Source organism: Ursus americanus, chromosome 14 (genome assembly GCF_024610735.1).
Source record: "Ursus americanus isolate L20-20 chromosome 14, mUrsAme1.1.p, whole genome shotgun sequence".
Classification (NCBI taxonomy): domain Eukaryota; kingdom Metazoa; phylum Chordata; class Mammalia; order Carnivora; family Ursidae; genus Ursus; species Ursus americanus.
In genome coordinates, this window is record NC_142140.1 from 22,181,425 (window position 1) to 22,204,802 (window position 23,378).

Genomic DNA, 23,378 nt, shown 5'->3' on the forward strand with positions numbered 1-23,378 from the left:
CCCCAAGATCAAGAGCTTTGTGCTCTACTGACTGAACCAGCCAGGTGCCCCACAATTGCTTGATTTTTTTCTTGTTATGAGCGTGACCCAAAAGTTGATTCTCGGGGCGCCTGGGTGGCACAGCGGTTAAGCGTCTGCCTTCGGCTCAGGGCGTGATCCTGGCGTTCCGGGATCGAGTCCCACATCAGGCTCCTCCGCTATGAGCCTGCTTCTTCCTCTCCCACTCCCCCTGCTTGTGTTCCCTCTCTCGCTGGCTGTCTCTGTCTCTGTCTAATAAATAAATAAAATCTTTAAAAAAAAAAAAAAAAAGTTGATTCTCATTGCTTTCTGTCCTTAAGTGCTTAGTTTAAAAAATACTTGCCATTTGGATTTGTGATACAGTCCAATGTGTTTCTAAGCCATAGAGATCTTCATATGCAGAAAATAGCATTTCTTAGAGCTTTTGGAAATTGAAGTTTTGTTAGCAACTTCCTAACATTTGGGTAAGGTAAAATATAATACTCCCTCGAATGGCTTATTCTATTTCTACTTTAGTCAGAGACATTAGCCGTGGTTGTAATGAGAAAAGTAGATACAAATTGTGTTTCTTTCCTTTTTTTTTGTTTAAGGTTTATGGATTTGAGAGAGAGTGTGAGAGCAGGGGGAGGGGCGAAGGGAGAGGGAGAGAGAACCTCAAGCCGACTCTCGCCTGAGCGCAGAGCCCTACTCAGGCTGGATCTCAGAATGCTGAGATCATGACCTGAGCTGAAATCAAGAATCGGACACTTAACGGACATAGCCTCCCAGGCGCCCACAAGTCATATTTCTGTACATCACTTTTCCCAAAATGGTCCTCTCATTTATTAAGAGATTATAACATATATCATTTTTCATAGGTATATGAAAATAGTAGAAGCTCTGCCCACGTATGGAGTCCATTATTACGCAGTCAAGGTAAATACTTTTGCATAACAAAGCTTTCATAATGCCCATGTTAGTTTGTGAGTTAGTGAAGAGCACCAACTTCTAAAAGCATATAAATTAATATGCATATGTATGCAAATTATCTCTATAAATTTCAACATTTAAAATACGATTGATTTTCTTAAAAAATAAAAGCCTGACTATATCTTGTCATTTGTAGCAAATATAAAAAATATTTGCTACATTCAAATGTTTTTCCCAAACCTCTGTTAATCCTTACATACTCAAATTATTCTCTTTTAGCACATCTATTCCTTTTACCTATTTTTGCTGCCATTTCTCTTCCCCAATTGTTCACCTGTCTAATGCTACCAGATACTTTCTCATCTTTGTAATTCTTTGGAAACTTCCCTGACCATCATACCTCGTTACTAATCAAGAGGACAGAGAGCTTTTTTCCCTTTTTCTTTTTAGTTTTTCTTTTCCTTCTTTTTTTTTTTTTTTTTTTTTTTTTGATAACTGGCTTTACACTCTGGATTAGTTTTACATTTTCTTTCTTTTCTCCAACTGTTTAATCAAGACAGTAATGATTCATTCTTTTTGATGCCATTAACAGGACTGATCTGTTTTAACTTCTAGATCTTTTTTGCAGGCATTTTAATAGCAAGTTAGGTTTTTAAGTAATGTTTTGTTTACCAAGACAGCTTTATTTTGACTTACCTGATACTTGTGAAAGGATGAAATTGCTAAATCTTCACCTGTAGAAGACTGAACAATTAGGGCTTGGTTCTCATGCTTTTCCATCTTCCAGGATAAACAAGGACTTCCTTGGTGGCTTGGAATCAGCTATAAAGGAATCGGCCAGTATGATTTGCAAGATAAAGTGAAACCTCGGAAAGTAAGTGTGAATCATTTTAGACACATAGGAGAACTTGGGCTATTCTGGATTTGGCGACATTGCTTTAATGGACACCGAACTTTGGTTAGTGAAGCCATGGGTTCAGAGAAGGCTCAGGTTAAATGAAAAGTACTTTTATAACTAATTTTATGTACCCTGCACCCAGCAATTCCACATTCACATCTGATCATTTGTTCTAAGGGAATCAAGTTATGCACAAAGATTTAACTGTGAGGATGTTGATCCCAACTTCATTTATAAATGCATACAATTAGATTCCTATTTTAACGTCATATGAAAAGGATGATGACATTTATTTTCCAAATTTTATATATCTATCTATTATGTAGGCATAAAATATTTATTTATATACATAATTATATATAATGTTAATATTTTTATATAAATTATACATGTATATACACACATATACGTACGTATGCTTACTGACAGCGGATGGATACACAGGTGGACAAACTGTGAAGACATAGCCAGGCTCTTTGGTGCTGGCTCCCTCGCAGTAATCCAGTTCTAACTGATCTTTTTACTACTGCTGCTGTTTTCACTTAACTTTGGTTCACAGTTTTCCGCACTAAACATGTCTGCTTTTTTCAAAAGAAAAATAAGTTATTGTGTTGTTTATTAAAGGTCACACTCTCTCAGGTTTGGGTTTTCTAGAGCTAATAAATTACGTTATTTTCAATTTGAACTGTGGCCATGACGCTCTGTCTCGTGATCCAAGCACAGGCATACAATCCATTTCTGCCCATATGAGAATGGATGAGTCCACGTAGACAGCCACCCGCCTGCCCTGGCCGACTGTGTATTCTAATAACATGAAGGCTTACTCAAGTCGCCCCTGGTTGGGGCCCTCCCTGTGCTCTGCTGCCATCGCCGGGCGTCACGGCAGTGAAACAGCGACCTGTAATAGCAGACCGTGCGTTATCACACCCCGACATCGCAGCCTTGAATAACTCCTATCATTTCCATCTGTCTCGTGCTTTAATGTCTATTAGAAAAACAGCCATATTCGTCATAAAGCAGCCCTTGTAATCATACCACAGTGTTCCATCTTCTGTGTGGTTTTTCAGCTTTTATCAATGCTCACAATCTTTCGTTGAGTTAAAATAATAAGCTCCTCTTTTCTCCCCATTTTATGGTTGTGAAGCTGACACAGACAACACAAAGGGGTGGCCAGGGCTCACCCCCTTCTCATGCCAGCCCTGCCCTCCTGGAGCAGACTAGCTGGGAATTGAGGCATCTTATTGGAAATTATTGATAAAAATAATAAAACATCATTTCGCATCCGATATCCATCCCTATGAGGGACAAGAAGGCAGCATCTGTGTAATCGTATAATAAAATTGTGTCTCTCTAAGCCCTGTGACCCAGATCAATTGAAGTAAGGTATACTTACTTAATTTCCAGGAGGAATATGAATAATGTTGTTCATACTTGAAAACTTGCCTCTAAGACCACATTTCAAATAAATAATGTTAGAAATAAATGATGAGCATATGATCTTTTTCAACATAATTTTCAAAATTATTTTATTTATAATTTTTTTTTTAGCTAAAAGTTATACATAGCCATTGTAAAAACAAAGCAAAACAAAAATACAAACTACAGAAACATGTCAGTTAGGGCCGGAAGTCCTTCTGCAATCCCTGTGCCTTCCCCATGATAACCACGGTCAAGAGAATGATAACTGGTTCATTGAGACTTTGTCAGTGTATATCCTAAGCTTTCCCGAGAGAGAAATCTTTCTATGCACACTGTTTCATCCCGCGTCCTGTTTCTCCAGGTTACTTTATAAACACATCTCTTTTCACTCTTGAAAGCTGCCCAGTATCCATTATGTGGAAATACAGAATTCATTTAACCGATTCACTTTTGATGGACAACGCTGGGGGTCCGTGGCGGGGAGAAGGAGCAGAATGAATCCCAGTCAAGGCATATAACTAATCCCTCGTTTATCTATTTTATAAAACCAAAGTATTGTTTACCATGTTTTCTTGAGGTAGACCTCAGCCTCTATTAACATTTTTTGGTAATTTACTTCTCCCCTGGATTTTACTTGAAGAAATAACATTCAGGAGTCTCACTGGTTTTGCTGAATCTTGCGCGTCATGTATAACCTAAGTCGACTCACAAGTCATCTCTTAGCGAATGTGCCTTTGTGAATTTGAGAATCCCGCAGGGTATAAATGTATCTACTAAAAACAACCAGCTTCCCCCCCAAAATAACAGTGAATCGGTATCTGCGCAGCGAATTTCCTCGCAGTCACTCGTGACTCACAGCCCTTTCTTTACATTCACAGTTTCATAGGAATTGGTCAATATTGGTTGACACTGATCACAATCAGGCATGCTTGTTCATCCCAGAGTTTAGACAAGGATCAGAAGACACTCTCTTTTTTTGATTGGCAGAGTTTTCGCTTTCGTTTTCAAGACGTGCCATTCAATTCAGAAAGGACCTACCCGGGCCATCTTGTGTTCCCACTGCCTCGTCTTCTCTTTCTTGGTTATTTTTGCAGCTGTCCACGCTGAACCACTGCTTACTTCCTCCTTCTTCTGTTGAAATCCGACAGTGGATTTTGCTTCCATGTGTTTGTTTTTCCATGGCCAAACAAACTACGGGTTTAATTGGAGGGAGGGTGTTCTACAAGTTACAGCCCTCGCCCAGTTGGTCCAAATGAAAGAAGCCATAATTCAAAGGGCCATGAGCACTGACTTGTAAAAAGGAGGATCCTGCTTCAGCTGTTCGCATGACCTGGGCACACAGCAGGTTACCAGCGGCCGAGCAGGAATGAAGGTCAAGATTGCCAAACTCTGAAACAAAGGCTGGAATGGGAGGCCTTGGAGATGCTCAGCCTTTTGAGCTGCTTGTTACACATGCCTGCTGGGTTATAATTACGTAGCTTAAAAACAGGCCAGAAGGGGGAAGATTTGCCAATAGTAAGACAGACTAAGGCCAAAGGCTATTTTGAAAAAATGTTCGTCCAAGACACGCAAGCTGAAGCTTTCTGTCCTTTCCATATAATGTCTATTAGTTGTAGGCTAGGAATGTTGGGGACTATGTTTCTCGTACATGCCAGAATACCCAGCAAGTGCTCTTTGTGTATTTTGGCTCTAAGGCTTTTGCCAGTCATGGGGGCGAGTTGTTTTCCATCTGTGTAGTAAAAAGATCCAGAGCAAGAATTTGGGAAGCAACCCATAGCCTGTCTTTGATGTCTGGTGTCTGTTTGCTGTGTGACCTTGGGCATGTTGTTGAATCTCTCTTTAAATTCCGTTTCTTCACCTGCACCACGGTAATGCCACCAACAGCATAGGGTGTTCGTAAGAATTATGTGAGGTTATATTGAGCACTGTCCCTGATACACAGTCAGCCCTACGCAATTGGTTGGTGTTCGTTGATAGTGACTTCTAGACAATATAAAAAGGGTATGAGACATATTCTTGGTTAGAGAAGGAGCCCACATTGCTACAGAATCATAACCTTAGTATTCTAAGAGTCCACACTCAGATTTTCTGTTTTCAGAGACTTTGAAGCAATCTGCGCCATTTTATTAACTGTAATGCCCTAAGGCATGATGCAAATTGAGAAATTTAAAATTCTGAGTAACAAACCACAAAAATTCAGAGTATTAAAAATTCAGATCACAAGGGTTTTTTTTTTCTTTTTAATTCTCCCTTTATGCATGAAATGTGTCATTGCAAACTCTTATGGAATGTGAAAACATACCAGAACTCAATTGCAAATCGTAGGACATTGCAACTTAAAAACAGTGAAGTTTTACATTTAAAAAAAAAAAATGCAAGCTGTGTTCCTAGGAGGTTTTTATTGCTCGTTCAGTGTTTCAAGGAAAAATGTCATTTCTTCACAAAGAGGTAGAGTGGGTCAGTGGCTAAGTGGCTAAGTGACGTATTGATGTATGTCGTGACTGATTTGTAGCCCTCCGGCAAGTTAGTTGACCTGGGAAAACCAGACCCTGCCAGAGATGGGAGAAATAAAAAAAGGCAAGCCAGCGGGGGGTGTCACCAGCAGACCTTAGTGGGATAAAATGCCTTTCAAGATTAGTATCTTTGTGCATTATAACTGCTAACCAACTCTTGGGATGTGCGTCCTCACCCGGGGGCATTTCAGGGTGGGGAGAGGGTTCTTAGCCTTCTGTTAACTGATTTTTTTTAAACTATTGGAATTCCCAAATGCCTAGAGCGAGATGAATTAAGTCACAAGCACAGGAGTCTTCCTATTTCCTTGTCGTAAAAGTACAGGGCTCATTTCATTTAAACTCGGCGACTTGCTTACTTTTCTAAGCACAGCCATCTTGACATTTCTCACCACTCCTGGTTTTTCCACCACCTGCCACCTTACCCGGAGCTCGCCGGGGCTGCTCCTTCTAACACTGTTTCAATTCTGGTTGAGCTCAGCGGCAGGAGAAGGAACATGCGCTGTCCAGTCACACTTTCTGCATCGGTACATAATAAAGTATGGTATGGAAGAAAAGAATGGAGTTAGAGAATGTCAACTGAGGACCGGTCCATCCTGTTTGTAAAGTGTCTAATTAAGCTCCAGCCACACCAATAATCAATCTAATTGTTAAAGCCTTCTGCAGAGTCGCTGGGAGGAGAGCTCAAATCCTACATGGGTTTGAAATAAGAAACCGGTCCTGTACTCCTGCTTACCGGTTGGCTGACCTGGAGCTGTCACTCAACCTTTTGTGTCTTTATTTCCTCACCTTTCGAATTCCAACGATTCTGTGTACTCTATCTATCTCAAAGATCATTGTGAGGACCCAGTGGGTTAGTGAATTCTTTTACCGAGTAGATTTTTTTTCCTTCCTACCGTATTCTGATTTACAGAACACCACAGATATTTTTCTTCCCCTCCTGTAAGCTCATCACAGGATTTTAAGCAGTTCTTCTAAGACAAGGAACTCTCAGAAAATCGGTTGGGCATTGGTGAGTCTCCATTTCCATTTCACAACTGGCAAGCAGATGGAAAGAATTCAAGGCAAGCAGCCTGATTAGTCATAAAGTCTAATTGTAAGGGAGGCTGGGAAGGGTAGTCTTTAGGTGGGTGGCCATGGGCAAAGCCATAACTCAGGGTGTTCTGTTACTAAAAGGAAGGAGGGAAAAAAGATCCTGTGGGTGATAAGTAGTTTCTGTCACACTGTGTTTGTTTTCTCTGAAGTCTTTTACGGGAATGGTCAGTGAGAAACTAATGAGTGAGCAAAGAGAGAAAACATGATGATAAATTTTGGATAGTTTCTGGTGGAAACAAAATGGAAGGATAGTAATGGGATGGGTGTGGAACACTCCATTGGTTCGGGGAAGGCCATTGAGAAAGATGACATTCAAGCTGGGTCCTGAAGGTTGAGAAGGAGTCAGGCTGTGAAGAACTGTTGGCACGTTCTAGTCAGAAAAGAGTGTATGCTGGTGGGAAGGAGCTAGGCACATCATAAAACGGAGAGGAGACCACTGTAGCTAGAGCTTAAAGCCTAGGAGTTTTCTCTGTAGAAACAGAAGATGATGTTTGCAAAAGAGGAAGTGGCCGCTGGACCGGCAAAACCATTCGATTTCATTATTTAATCTATTCGTTTGTATTTCTAGGCATTTAGCAAATGGCTGAATTGTTGGCACACAGAAATGAAAGATAGCACTTTAATAGGATTGACTTGTCCAGGTGCCAAGAAAACCAATGAGTTGATAAAACATGGTGAAAAGAATGTTCTAGGAAGGGGCATAAACAGTAGAAGTTTCTTCGCTTTGCACTTATGACTACTTACGATCGATTTGATTGTAATTCATTCATCCTTGAGGAACAAATTTCTAATGAGAGTTCAGTTTTTCCTGGTTTTACATTTTAACAGCAACCAAAAAAATGTGTTGAGCCCATGCTGTATTGAGCCCATGCAAAAAAAGGGGGGGTATTGAGCCCATTTACAAGGACCCTGAGCTAATATTTTATATTCTTTATTCCATTAAGGAAAAAGCCAAGTCCCTGTCATTAAGGACCTGACAACCCATCTGGAAAGACAGAATTATAGTCAAAGTTAGGGATTTTACTGAAGTATTCAATAACGGGGCTAGACACCAAGCGGTGAGAAGGGATGCCAGTTGTAAACACCAAAAGAGCTATGCTGGTGTGCGCCTGCAGCTGGTCGGCCCTGGTGGCACCATACACGCCGGGGGAGCACGCTGCTGCAGGTATTAACAGGAAGTCATTAGGTCGGCCCTGGGCAGTTCGAGATTCCGCCACAGAGGAAATCTGTGGAGATCACATCCCCTTGAACGGTCAGAGTTAATATTTTCCTGATGCCCAGAACTTCTTCGTCTAAACTTTTTCTCAAATACTCCGAGTGTTGTATTCCTTGCATTTAAGATGTGATGTTTCTTGTATGGAAGGTTATGATAGCACATCTCAAAAGGTAATTTTCGCTACCTGAGTGCGTCCCATTTGGGTATGACATTTTTGTTCGGTACGCCTGACTCTGCTAGCATGGCCTCTTCTAGACTCATGGGTGGTGTTCAATCCCTCTGGTGGGTAACATTTGCACTTAGAAAATCTGAACAGCCATTTGTTCCTGAGGAGATTACCCAGCTGAGAAAACTAGGACCCCAGTGTTCATTATTTTGGAGGAAATATTTCATCTTCTACGTCAACACACTCCGCCTACCAAAGCAGACGTATATCACCAAAAATTATCCTCTGAGTCAGGCTTTCTCAGTCTCTGCATTGTTGACATTTGGGGCCCGATAATTTTGTCCTGAGCCTGGCCTGATATTCACCAGCATCCCTGGCTTCTACCCACCAGATGCCCTAGCCCCCATCCCTGCAGTGTGACAACCAGAAATGTCTCCAGACATCGCCAAACGGCCTCAGGGTTGTGGGTGAGAGTAAGGGGTGATGTAAATCATCGCTGGTTGAGAACCACTCGTGCAAGTACAATTTGAGGGTCCCAGAGTCCTTTTCTGCAAATTGCTATCATAATTGCTGGGTGGTGGGTTTTTTTTTTTCCTTGTGAGGTCTATCTGAGAATTATTCCATGTTTTTGTTAATATAACAAATCTCCATTGAGTCTTCTTCCCAGATGAGTGAGGCAGGATGGTGTGCTTTGGTTAGGCACTGGGGTTTGGGGAGCCTGGTTGTGCCTGGGTGTGAATACCAGATCTGCCCCCATTCAGCTTTGTGACCTTGGACAATTTATGTAAACCCCTCTGAGCCTCTGTAGTCTGTCTTACGAAATGAGGCTCTAAATAGTAACTCCCCGTAGGGTTGTTGGGCAGACTCACTGTTAGGCACGTAAGCATTTGATGGATAGAAGGATGGCTGGATAGAAGAAGGTGGTCAGTTTGGCTTTGTAAGCCCGTGATCCTGCAGAATTCTGTCTTTGTGGGACTCTGGAAGGCAAAACACATCCACTACCTTGATCGTGAGTACTAACAGTACATTCCTCGAGTATAACTTTTTTTTTAAATGAAAAAAGAATAAATCAATAATACAGTGATTTGGTTTTGCTTCCAGTTACAAGCAAGGGATTACCCGATGTGAGTCACTGTTTGATGTACAGTCATACAGTACAGCTGTGACTATCCCAAATTTAGTCATTTCCAGGGGAACTTGCAGTTGAATGATTAACCTATATAATAAGTGCTATAAAAAAAGAAAAAAAAAAGCCTCTGATGATGCCTTTCCTATCCTGGCCTGGTGTTATACCTTTGGGTGACCTCTGATTTTAACTTGTTAAGACTCAGAAAGACAGTTTGATCCTTTCTGTCCGAGGCTTTCCCTCAGTCTTATTACTCTGGGAGGTCCCCCCCGGCCTGTGGCAGGTGCACGCTCCTCAGCATTGGTGCACATGCCAGGGCATGCACCTTTTCTGGGTACCCCAGACAGGAGGGAGCTTGCCGCCATGCGTCTCTCTGTGGGCGTGCCTTTGACCCACCCCTCCCTCCTCCTCTCTGACCTCCGAGATACAGGAACAGTGAACAGATTTCCTACCCAGAGGGTGTATCAGGAAACCACCGATGAAATCAACAGAAATACAGCAGTTTTTACAGGGGCTGAAACTCACAAAAGTGGAAACCCGATGTGTCAACAGAATAACTTGACTGGTTCTCGTCAGCGGAAAGACACATGTGGGATCCAGACAGCTCTCCCTACTTCTCTTTCTGCTGTTAAGTGGCTGTCCCCCATCCTCACAAAGACATGATAAAACTAGGGAATTGGACGGCGCGTCGTCATAACAGTTACAACTAGCTTTATCACTTACTGAATGTTTATTCTAAACCAGACACTGGGCTAAGTGCTTCATAAACGTAACCTCACTGAAGCCTTCCAACAGCCCTCTGAAACAGGCATTGCTCCCATTTTATGGATGAGAATGCTGAGACTCAGAAAAGCTAAGCAACTCCCCCCCCAACCCCCCCCAAAAAACAAGTGATGGAACCAGGATGCAAACCCCTGTTACGCTCCACCTTTCTATCCTCACCCTAGTGGCAACGGCCATCACGAATTAAGTGTGTGTCATTCCTGTTCACTTACGCTATTACAGGCACGTCTATGAAATCACATTTTCCATCAACTTTTAAGATTTCAGGTAGGGAAACGGCTTTGCCTTTTAGACTTGAAGACTCGGTCTCTCACCATTAACTTCTTTTGCAAACCCGGTTGCCATCTAATTATTTCAAATTCCTTAAATAAACTGGAGCCCTTCACCATGTAAGTGGGGTTTTTGTTTGCAGGGAGCATGTTTGCTCTCGATGTAGAGACTTGCTGAATGGAGGCAAAAGCGCTAGTATTTCACATTTGTTAAGTGATAAGAGGGGGAGGTGGTGGCTTTCAGAGATCGTGTTTCAGGTCCGGCCCCGGTTTTTATGTGTGTGGGAATGGACGCAAAGAAAAACACAGCTGAGCTGCACTGTGGCTCTTCCTGCAGAACCTGTTCGTGCCCGGGCTGAGTAAACCCGGGCTAGAAATGTCTCCCTGAGACAGCCTCCAGGGAAATTTGTGCCTGGATTCAAAAAGCAACTTATTTCCCGGGAAGTATCATCGGAGCCACGCTACAGCCCATTTAAAAGACTGTGTCTCCCTTCTGGGAAGGGCTGCCAGGGAGAACTTTGCCCTCTTTCTCCCTGATCGGAGGAAGGAGTGGAACTGGGGAGGTGTCACTCGCTGGAGTTGCTGATGTCAGTAGCGTGTCAGCCGTGGGAGGCTCTGTTTGTGAAACTGAGTTACACCTAGATGTCTTATGAAACTCCGTTCAGAACTCACCGGAGCTGCTGTCTGGGAGAGGGGGGAGGTGGAACGAACCTTGGGGTTTTCCTTCACATTTCTGTCCCATTTTTGGAATCTCTGGATGAAAAGAAATGAAAGCGTCCAGTCTACGGACATTTTAGGAAATAGGTATGTAGCTTTAAGCTTTCGCTAATGACTCTTACCACCTGGCTATTGCTGTAGTTACACTGACTGCATGTTCGGACCGCGAAGGGCTGTGTTCTTAGCGTGTGCTGGTTTCTCTGACTGTGTTTGGGATTGGGGGTCCAGTTTGAACGCTTTTGTCTCTTGCTTACATGTGTTTAGGAGCTTTTAGTTCATGCTGTTCCTTTACGTGAGGTTCACATGTTCACGAAAAGTCTTGGCTCCTGTACTACAGGAAATGGTTGTGCTGATGGGTGCTTTGCAATTAGACAACTCAAATGCTTCCCTAAGTTTCTCTGAACGTAATTTCAAACTCCAGCCAAAGTCTACTAATCATCAATAGTGGGACAAATTCCAAGTTGAGAGGAAAAACGGAGGCTCAGGGGAGTACAAGGGGGTTGGGAAGGAGCCCAGAAAATACAGCAGGGCACTCCGTCCCATGAATGGGCCGCCTTTTACAAATTATGTGATTTTCAAATCACATTGCTAGTTAACTTCTGTTTCTCCCAACCAATGGGCAGATGACACCGAGTGCAGCCTTAGAATGTCAGCGGTGGGAATGTAGAAGTGGGTTCTACCCACAAAAACTGGAGGCTCTAGCTCAAGAGAGCAACCCCACATTTACCCCCGCCCCACCTCTGCTCCAATTCCTGGCGCTAGGTTTCTGTCGCATTTAGGGGAACTCTTGTAGGCGGGAAACTGGTGTCACAGAGAATCACCCCTGCTTGGGGTTCCGTTTTACTTTCACTTTGCATTCTTTTGAAATTTCATCTGTGGTTCTACTGAAACATCCTTTTGAATGTCTTTCCATTTAAATCTGAAGTCAACATCTTTGATCAGAAGGCATGTGCTTACTGGAATTGGTAAGGATTTCCTAACTCTATTTAGTTGAGTCAGAGGAAAAAGAGTATGCATGTTCCCCACACTTGCCCGGTTTTATTGTTCAAGGAAGATTTACTCGTGAGGTGACGATTACTGTCAGAGAAAGGAATAAAATGGTTTCAGGTTGTTGACTTGTAACAAGACTGCGTCACATGTTTGTGCTTCGCCTTAGTGTACCTTCTTGATTATTTGGTGATTAAGCTGAGTTCCAGATTTAGTAAAAATCAGCATTAATTAAAGCTGTGCGTCTTTTCTGTTTTCTTCATTTCTTAGTTATTCCAGTGGAAACAGCTGGAGAACTTATATTTCCGTGAGAAAAAATTTGCTGTTGAAGTTCACGATCCACGGAGGTGAGGATGACAGCCTTTTCTTTGTACGGTCCCGGTGACTATCCCAGTAACGTTGCTGCTGGGAACATGCATGTGCAAGTTTTTGTGCGTTCATGTTTTCATCTTTCCCGGATAGACCTGGGGGGGCGGATTGCTGGGTCAAATGGTAACTCTTTCTTTAACCTTTGGAGGAACTGCTACAGTTTTTTCATAGCAGCTCTACCATTTTGCATTCCTACCAGCAATGTGTATGGTTCCATTTTCTCCACATCCTCCCTAACACTTGTTATTTTTAGTTGTGTTTTTGTTGTTTTTTTAACAGTCACCCTGGTGGCTTACAGTGATAGCCCATTTTGGTTTGAATTTGCATTTCCCTCATGACTAATGATGGCTAAGCATCTTTTCAGATGCTCTTTGGCCACTTGTCTATCTTCTCTAGGGAAATACCTGTTCAGACCCTTTGCTCATTTTTTACTTGGGTACTCCTGGTCACTTTTAAAACAACAGTTGCCAAGTTATCGCCGCGAATTGAAGTCAGGATTGAAGGCTCTTGGAGCTCTTCAGAGGAATTCATTATCAGTCCTCAGTGTTTGCCTTTCAGATCCATTTATGGATGCTTAAAGGTCAGAGGGAGGGGGGAAACAGTTGTGACAAAAAGAGGACCAAGAGGTAAGCCAAATTCCTACAAAGAACATGGGTACCCTTCTCCCTCCTTCCCCACAGCATCTCCCTGCCCTACTCCCCATCCTTCTCCTTTCACCCTCTCCTCCTCTGACCCTCTCTCCTCTTCTTATCTGGTGTATAAGCAGTACACTGGACCAGTTTCAGACTTGCGTATCTGCAGACAATATTATCATGCCCATCCTCTGATAATGTCAGAGCTGCACAAGTCTACCTAGATCTGAAATGCTCTTTTACCTTGAGGAAGGTGTTGACCCTGCCCTCTCGGTTGCGTTATCTTTGAAATATTATCACCTTGATTCCTGACCTGTTGTGATAGTAACACATCCTGTGGTTTTTAAGTAAATGTTTTTAGTACAGCCCCTAATTTGAGTAGTTCTTATCCTCTGGAGTATTTGTGTATGCATTTTTGAACATGCTAGTTTTACCAAAAAAAAAAGAGAGAGAGAGATTATCCAGGTGCAACAGGTTTCTTCATAAAAGGAAAAAATCAGAAGCTTGGCTCCTTTCAGCATCAGAGTGTGGCAGCAGGAAAACAATTAAGAAAATACTTCATAATCACATTCCTCCCTGGGTACTTTTTGTGGTGTGCTGGGCCAGAGGTGAATAAATAGAATACTTTCCTTAATCTTTCAGGATTTCTGTGTCAAGAAGAACCTTTGGGCAAAGTGGCCTCTTTGTGCAAACGTGGTATGCAAACCCTTCTCTCATCAAGTCCATCTGGGTAATGGCAATTAGTCAGCATCAGTTTTACTTGGACCGGAAGCAAAGCAAAGTAAGTCACTAGAGCGTTTCTATAGGAACAGATTTCCTCCCTCATTTGCTTTCTGTTCAGAAGATAAGCTTTCTCAGAAAAGATGCAAGCACATGGATTTTTGTTCTTCGAGGTTTTGGTTTTTAAACTTGCCAACCAAGTGTTTTAATTTTTCTTACATTTAAAAGAGGAGCAGTGTATAGCCTGATTTAGAAGTTGTAAGACGTGCCAACTTTTCAGCACGTGTGTACAGGGACACAGGAGACATTTTGAAGTTATTGATTGAACTGTACCATGAGAGAGATTCATGCGTAGTTAAGCATTTTCAATGTAAAGCTTAAGTCTTGTATTTTTTTCCTCTGAAGTGTCACTTGGGCATGTAAAAATTCTAAATTGTCCTCTGTGTTGACATACGTATTCCATAGTAGCTTAATCATTTTATTAATTTGAAATAGGTTCAGTTGAGTGAATTCTCTTTCAATGTTGTATACCTCTTAGGCAAAAATTCCTTCAGCCAGGAGTTTAGACGATATCGCGATGGATTTGACAGAGACAGGAACACCAAGGGTCTCCAAAATGGTGACCCTGGAGGCAAAAAGTCAGTTCATCATGGCGAGCAATGGCAGTTTAATCTCTTCAGGTAACATTTTGGGCAAGTACATAAACTACTTTTGGGGGTGATAAACCACTTTTAAATGCATTTTAGATCCATTATTTTGGGAATAAATAAGCCTGTCAAAACCTGCAGCATTCAGCATTAAACCAATTTTTTAAAAAGTAAAAGGAAAGTTAAATTATAAGTAGCTTGTATAAACAACACTAGTTACAAAGATAGTGAACTCCTCAGGGTAACTTGAAAGGACATTTTCTCCCCATCTATTCTATCAGCTTCTTCTTCTCCCAATATTTAGTTTTTGATTCAGACAGTTGTCTAATGCTCTACTTAATATATAGTCAAACGTGACTACAAGCTTCAAACGTCACCCCAACCCCACCTCCCACTGTGATTGCTGCCCTGAAATCCTTCCTCTGCAGAAATTCTGGAATCTCTTATCATCAAGTGTATGTAACTTAACTCAAATGAATTTTCTCATCTGAATCCTGTTGTCAACTCTTAATCAGAGGCACAGAATATTCCTTTGCCTTGCTTGCTTGCTTTCTACAAGGACATTCTAAACAACTATCTCCAGGAACATCTTACCTTCTCTCCTGCTCAGAAAAATGAAATTCTTCCTTGGGTGTGTCTGAAACATTAAGCATTTTATCATTGCTTCTAAAATGACTGAGCCAAAATACAGAAGGTATATATAATTACCAGGCTCTGTTGGATGCCCAGAAGCATGAGAAAATGTTCTCCAGTTTCCTTTTATTATGTTCAGAAACAAGGAGAAAAGAAATAAATTATTATTTAATAGCAGGTCAGGCTTAAAAATCCTTTGTCCTTTAAAAAGGAAGGAAACATGCCCTGTATAAACCTTCCCTGCCCTCCCTTCCAATCCCTCCAGGTTCTCAAGACTCAGAAGTTAGCGAGGAGCAAAAGAGAGAGAAAATCCTGGAGCTCAAGAAGAAGGAAAAGCTCTTGCAGGAAAAGCTCCTGAAAAAAGTCGAGGAGCTTAAGAAGATCTGTTTGCGGGAGGCTGTGAGTGTCTTCTGCTTTTTGGGGACTTGTCACATTGTGTTTGACAGTCCGGCCAGTGTCAGTTAACCCCCTCCCGATTCTGTCCTGTTCTACAGGAGCTCACCGGCAAAATGCCAAAGGAATATCCGCTGAACGTAGGTGAGAAACCGCCTCAGGTCCGAAGGCGTGTAGGCACGGCATTCAAATTGGATGACAACCTGCTACCAAGTGAAGAGGTATGAGCACCAGCTCTGAGCATTTCTATTAACAGCAGGACGGAAGAGCCATCAGCTGAACGTGGCTGACTTGTTCCTGTGGTTTTTGAGTCCCTGCTATACCTTTCTATCTCGCCGCTTGAAAGGGATATGGTAGACCAGATCAAATTCTTCCTTTCACGCACAGTCCAATTACAGTTGAGTTATTTCTCACTACTTTACTCCTACAAACACAGAGAGCTTTAAACAAACCCCCAATGTTTATAAACTGAGAACCATGACCATAAGAATGAAGAACTCCAGCATTAGATGCTTCCACGTAAAACATGGAAGCCTTTGACAAATACGTTTGCCCTTTCCGATGTGTCCTTTCTGAGATCTCACTTCCTCCATCCGTGAAATGGGGGTAATCCTCATTCTTCCCGCTAATGGACACAAGGAGTAGAAATGATACAATGCATGAGCAGCATTCAGGTATAATAAAGTTCCCATATAGAGCATATGTTCTCATTTGCATGTCATCAGATCGTAGGGTCCTACTCCTGTTTCTTGCCCAAATTCAGCCATCTTGGCTGTAGAAAATGATAGCAGTTTCTATCCATAATAGAGTGAGCTTTGCAAGTTTTTTAAAAGATTATTTATTTTAGAGAGAACGAGGGAAGGGGCAGAGGGACAGGGAAAGAATCTCACACACACTGTCCGCTGAGCACGGAGCCCGATACAGGGCTCCATCCCATGACCCTGAGACCATGACCTGAGCCGAAATCAAGAGTCGGACTCTCAACTGAAAGAGCCACACAGGCGCCCTTGAGCTTTGCAATTTATCAAATATACCCAGTCCTGAGCTAAGCAATGCACATACATAATCTCATTTAATCTTTGCCGTATTTTTACGAGATAGATGTTCTCTCCATTTGAAATGGAGATGCAGAATTTAAAAAAAAAAAAAACCTGCAGCATTAAAATAATTAAACAGTGTTTCCAGGGTCATGCAAGCGGGAACCACCAGAAAGAGAAATCAAACCCAAATGTATGTTTCTAAAGCTCTGTATGTGACTATAACCTCCTGTGTCTGTGAATCTTGGGTTAAGAATCTCTCCTTGAAAAATATAATCTTCACCCAACCAACTACATGAATGAAAGGCCATTCCCTTCTTTAAAATGATAAAAGTCGGATTAGTGAGAAGTTTAAGTAAATGGATGAGGGAGGTCTTGTCTTCTAGAAAAGTGTTTGAAGATACCTATGCAGTAAACTTAGAAAGACTTTCTTCTCAAAGACCATCTGATTTGAGAATGTACAAAAACTAGTATCATTGTATAACTGCAGGATCCTGCTTTGCAAGAACTGGAGAGCAATTTCCTAATACAGCAAAAGCTGGTTGAAGCTGCAAAGAAACTTGCCAACGAGCCAGACCTTTGTAAAACCGTGAAGAAAAAACGGAAGCAAGATTACACGGAGGCAGTGAAGAAGCTTCAGGAAATTGAAAACGCGATAAATGAATACCGAATCAGATGTGGAAAGAAACCCAGCCAGAAAGCCACCGTTATTTTACCAGGTTCGTAATAAGTAAGGTGTTTCCGGTCACACAGTCACTGTTTGTGATGGTATGTAGCATTTCCAAGTTAGTTCCTTTGGCGAGAAATAAAAGAAAGAACAGGTTTAAAAGTAAGTTTCTTGGGGTAAAAATGGTTTGGGATGTCAGTCTTGCAAGCGTGTAGACGTGGTTTTCAGTGACATCCTCACTATTGTAATACTATACCTTTGCGTAGCTTTCATTTTCAGAATGAAGGAGCATTCGTAGCCATATTGGTTCCTAATCACCTTTAACCGGCCTGACGTCATTGCAGGAAATAGAGTTGACAGCATAGAGTAGTAAGAGAGCTGGGCCTGCCCAGTTGTTTCTCAAAGGTTTTTAACACAAGGACCAAACATTTTTTTAAAGACCTATCTACCATTTGTGAAAAGAGCTCTTACAATTCCTGTCATTCGTGGAGGCTATTTAAAGCTGTGGACAAATGTCTGGGATAGAACATGAACTGCAGAAAGCAGCGTATTAAATCGTAACCTCGACAGGAGCCTGACATCGTATAAATATGCACATACAACAACTGGTTGGGAAATATTTCAAAATACTAGTAGTTGTGGAATTTCAAGTAACTTATTTTTCTTTTAACACTTTTCTGTATTTTTAAAAATCTCAACATTATTTACTTAAGGCTTTCATATTCAGGAAAAAAAGCACACTGAAAATCTTGGTTAGGTAGATTTCAAGTCCAGTTGGCCTTACTTTATCGGCATGGTTTCCAGCCTTCATCGTTGGTCAAAATACAATTATATTTCTTTGATTCCAAAACTATTTTTTCCACATTGAAAAATCTGTGAAATTTGAATAATTTTTATAATAGATGGTGAATTACAGTTACAACTGGCAACACTTTTTTTTTTTTTTTACTGAGATGTAAAATAATTATATATGTCAGATTGGATGAAATGTGGTGACTAGGTTTAGAGTATACTTGGGTTTAGGGCAGTATGGTTTATAAAGCAGAGATAGCTTTTGGAAAGTGAATGCACAGACATCAACACACAAGTGTTCGTCAGCTACAGCTGGAGAATTTAGGGTGGCTTTGACTCTGAATGAGAAATCCAGTTGGCCTTGGAGGTGGTTACGTTCTGGACCTCCAGAGATGGGTGATTAGCAGTGTACTTAACTTTCATGGCCATTTGTTGTGGCCCATTCATCCCCAAACTGTGCAAGATTCAAGTGATCTCCTTTACAACGAGTGACATTTGGGCAGCAGATGGTGCCAATGTTTGAGCATATATTGGGTAGATTTTTTTTTTTTTTAAGTGTGCCTGACAGCTGACTACACTGGCACGTTGCCTTCAAACTCTGCTGTGTGTCCAGTTAAGAGATAGTCTGCCCAGTTCTTGTGGAGATTAACATTTGAGATCAGATGGCAGAGATTTCCTTCATAAATGGCATTGCAGCCTACACTGCGGTGCTGTATTTGCCTGTAGCCTTGCCAGGACTTGACCCTGTGTGTGGAATGATCTGCCAGGTACATCGACACATCTGAGAGGACTCTTGTTGCTAAATACATTTTTTAGCATTGGATGGGCAGCAGAAATAGTTAGGAACGTTGTGGGTATTTCCAACCACCAGAATGCTGTGTCTAGGTAATAAAAGCAATAACTATAGCTAATATTTATGGAGCATTTGTCCTGTACAAGGAGCTGGGCTAAGGGCTTTACATCTATTATTTTAATCACTGTTCACCTGAGCACTGAGTACTACATACTATTCTGATTCCCATTTTAGTTGAGCCAAGTGATACTAAGAGGGATTAAGTCATTTGCCCAAGGTCTCACAGCTAGTAAGTGTCAAAACCAAGATGGGAACCCAGGTCTGTCTAATTCAGTGGTTCTCAACCAGGAGCAGTTTTGCACCCCAGGGCATATTTGGCAATGTCTGCAGACTTTTTGGTTGTCAAAACTGGGCGTGGCGGTGCTGCTGTTAGACAGTGGGTAGAGGCTGGAAATCCTACGGTGCAAAGGACAGCCCCCCGCCCCCAGCAAAGAATTATCCAGTCCAAAATGTCAGCAGTGCCACATGAGAAACCCGGGTCTCAGTGAAAAGCTCATGCACCACGAAGTGTACACCTATTAAGAAAAGGGCCTTTTCTTCAGGGAGTGGTCAAAAAATAATTTATACTAACAGCAGATTTTCGAATGAGGGGTCAAGTGTATTTCACGTAACATTTAGCATTTATGACATGAATGGCATAATTTTTCTTTCCAGTTTGTTGGTTGTAAGCCCTCCATGGATAAGGTAAAGTTTTCATCCCATGTAGAAGCTAGATTGAACACAAGTTGAAAACAAAAGCTGCCTTGAAATAGGTTCCATTTTTCTTAAAGATTTTATTTAATTGTTTGTTTATTTAGAGAGTGCATGAGTGGGGGGAGGAGCGGGGTGGGGGAGAGAATCTCAAGCAGACTCTGTGCCGAGCGCAGAGCCCCATCTGGGGTTTGATCTCACCACCCTGGGATCATGACCTGAGCCAAAATCAAGAGTCAGAAGCTTACCTGCCTGAGCCACCCAAGAGCCCCTAAATTTGTTCCATTTTAAGAAATAGTCCAGTGTCATATTTGTACAATATCTAAGATGTTTGTATCTTTACTAGTGAATGATTCCACTCTTATAATCTTTAATTATTCTTGATGCACTGTAATTAGTTACACTTACTAAATAAAAATAAGATGCACTCTATTGAGAATGGCTTTATTAAACTCACTGTAGGTGTATAAATGCCCTGTTATTCTAAAGGCACTTATATTTATTCACAGAAGACATAATCCCATCAGAGAGCAGCTCCTTGTCTGACACCACCACCTATGATGATTGTAAGTAGTTCTTCTTTTTCATTTTAAAATGTTATGTATTCTGAAATATGAAGACAATTTCTTTAAAGCCTGTGTGTTATTCTTTTGGGAAAAGTAGAATGAACTAACGTACATTTATGCAGAATGGTTGCGAAAGGGAGATGATGCAGAACTTCTACCGAGGTTAACTCAGCATTAAATACGGTACCGTACAAATGGCGTGACCTCAGGAAACCAAAATACTATCAGACAACTAAGTCAGTCTCTCCGTAAGGGTTTGCGAGGCTCTGTAGAATTTTTCTAAATCGCATTTTATTATGTATTTATTTATTTATTTATTAAATTTTAAGTAGGCTCCACACCCAACGTGAGGCTTGAACTCACGACCCTGAGATCAACAGTTGCATGCTCTACTGATGGAGCCAGCCAGGTGCCCCTCTGTAGGAGTTTTTTAAACGTTTTCTCTTGAAGTAGTTACAGGTTCACGGGGAGTTGCATAGATAATTCAGAGTCTTTCACTCAACTTTTCCCAAAGGTGACATCTTATATATTTGGAGTCTAGTCTCAAACTGGGAAATATAGTGTAGACTTTGATTATCCCTGTATTCTGGATAGTTAGGAATTTATTTTCCTTAGGAAGAAATGGGTTACATGTCATTGTATTGGTTTCATAGAGGAATGCCGTGTCTGTTGTGATGGCCTGTGTTTGTTCAACACATTTTATGATGGAATGGATTTCATACCGAGTGGCGGAGTACTTCCTTGTAATCCCTTGTGCTTAAGCAGAGGAGTGACTGTCTGTCTGATATGATTTAAAGAATTCCGGGAAGCCACAAACCCATACTGCTTTATCTCCCCCATCCCCACCCCACCCCAAGTTGATGGTGCATGAAACTCCACCATTCTAAAATTCTTCCTCTGAGCTGAAGTTGGGTCATGCTTGCCATTACTCTTTGAAAATGCGAATGTCAGCACGAGACATAACAAGTCTCTAATGACTCAGCATAAATCAGTTATATCACTTTCAATGACAGGATGAGCCTCTGGTCAGCCAAAGAGGCCTAAGAATTTGAAAGGTGAACAAAAGAGATCCACGCCAGCTTTACAAGCCAACTTTCTTTTGGCCCTATACACACTGGGGTTTTTCTTTAATATAACTCTAGAAAAGCTATAGTATCACCCACTCTACCTGAATGATTCCTTTGCTCAGAGTGGTACCTACTAAGCTGGCAAAAGTTGGGTCAGGCCCACACGAGAACAGTTGACCCTTAAACGATGTGGGGTTAGGTGTGGCCACAACCCCCTGTGGTTGAAGATCCAAGTATAACTTCTGACTACCCCAAAACTCAACTACTAACATCCTGCTGTTGGCAGAAGCCTTACCAGTAACTTAAACAACACATTTGTATGTTAAATATATCACATACTGTATTCTTACGGTCAAACTAGAAAAAAGAAAATGTTATTAAGAAAATCATAAGGAATAGAAAATATTCTATATTTACTAAAATTTTTTAGTAAAAATTTTTAGTAAATTTTTAGTAAAAAAAATAATTTGCTAAATATTTACTATACCGTACTATATCAGAAAAAAAAAAAAAAATCCGTGTATAAGTGGACCCGTGCAATTCAAACCTGTGCTGTTCAGGGGTCAACTGTATTCAGTAATTTCCATTTTCTAGTGTATAAAATATAAAAATAAATTCCCTGAAAGTACTACACTTCTGAAAACATCAGATCTTCTGATTTGCTTTTTGGAGGGCTGGCTAGGTATTTCTTGCCTTATTTACCTACTTACTTATTCATTCATTCATTTACTTATTACAGCTAATGACACCTTCACTCTTGCCGGGCAGCGACCAAGTTCAGTACCTCATTCTCCAAGAATTCTTCCCCCCAAGTCTCTCGGTATCGAGCGAATCCATTTCAGAAAGTCGTCCGCCAATGAACAGTTCGTGGAGACCAGGCAGTCCAGGTGAGAAGTCACATCATCAATGAGGCAGACGCCTCACACCTATGAGACCTTTCCTCCAAAACAGTTGACCCTTTTTGGCATTACCCTCTCTATCCTTTCAGAAGGGGTCTCTTACAAGACTGAAGCGTAGAAACTAACCCTGTTACTTGTTGTTGACAGTGAGTGCAGGTGTTTCTAAGAGATCCTTCCAAAGCATTTGGCACTTTCCTGTATTTTAAAGTCTGTTGGATTTATGTTAGGTTGCAGGGGTATTATTTATAATCTGGAATTGGATATGATGTCCTAAGTTCAGTTTCATAACCCATGCTCTCAGGAAACTGTCCTTAAATACCACTCTTCCAGCGCAAGAGACAGAAATGACTTCTGATCTTCCAAATAGAAATGAGACTTCAACTCATTTTTAATCTATAAAATAGATAATATGACTTTTTTCTCAACTGTATTAGGTAAATATTATCTGGGCAATAACAACAGGTTTTAGAAAGATGACAGACCAGGGTTTCTCAGAATTTGGCTGCATGGATCAATATTACTAAAAAAAAAAAAAAAAGGACCCAAGATAGGATTACCAAATGTTTACTCTGCCTAATCAGAATGTTCAAATAAATAGTGCCAGGATTTCATGAAAAAAAAAAAAAGACATGTAAATATCAAAAATACAGCCATTGTCATAATAATAATAATAAAATGAAGTTAACATTTATTGAATGCTTACTGTATGTCAGACTCTGTTCAAAGTGTTTTAATATGTATTAATGAATTTAATCTGTACCACAATCCGAGTAGTATGACAACTGTCATTACTGTTTACAGATAAGTACACTGAGGACCAGAAAGCTTGCATAACCTGTTGGGTTCACGTAAATGTTGGAATTGGGATTTGAACCTATGTAGCCTGGCTCCAAAGCCTCTGCTTTGATTTTTAACCAATATGTCACACCTCATCTCAGCAAAGGTGGAAGTTAGTCTTACAATAAAGGAAGATTATTTAGATTTCATGATTCTTCACTTATGCAAATGAAACTAGCACCTTGTTATATTTCTCCTTTGTCAAAGACCATATCAGGCCCAGCTGTTAGATTAGCATTTAGACCTGTTGCCTTAAACAATAGAAATCCAAGTGTCTAGAGCTGTGCCGGCCAGTTCAATTAAAAGTAAATAAAATTAAAGATTCCCTTGCTCAGTCATGCTAGCCACATTTCAGGTGCTAATGGGCACATGTGGGCTAATGGCTGTAATGGCATAGATACAACACATTTCCATCATTGGACAGCCCTGGACATGTATATTTATTATATTAGGGAAAACAAAG

At 41.1% G+C, this 23,378-nt stretch overlaps 1 protein-coding gene across 4 annotated transcripts in view; it reads left to right on the forward strand.

The window, feature by feature from the left end:
* Positions 1-23,378, forward strand: part of FRMD4B (FERM domain containing 4B) — a 315,746-nt gene that overhangs the window by 279,975 nt on the left and 12,393 nt on the right. For all 4 annotated transcript variants that reach the window (XM_087866862.1, XM_087866860.1, XM_045808065.2 and 1 more), the window contains 10 exons: positions 876-933; positions 1,715-1,801; positions 12,384-12,460; positions 13,757-13,895; positions 14,373-14,514; positions 15,380-15,513; positions 15,609-15,728; positions 17,035-17,263; positions 20,056-20,112; positions 21,919-22,066. In XM_087866862.1, the coding sequence (XP_087722988.1) occupies positions 876-933; positions 1,715-1,801; positions 12,384-12,460; positions 13,757-13,895; positions 14,373-14,514; positions 15,380-15,513; positions 15,609-15,728; positions 17,035-17,263; positions 20,056-20,112; positions 21,919-22,066 (1,191 nt within the window). The remainder of the gene's footprint in view (positions 1-875; positions 934-1,714; positions 1,802-12,383; positions 12,461-13,756; positions 13,896-14,372; positions 14,515-15,379; positions 15,514-15,608; positions 15,729-17,034; positions 17,264-20,055; positions 20,113-21,918; positions 22,067-23,378) is intronic.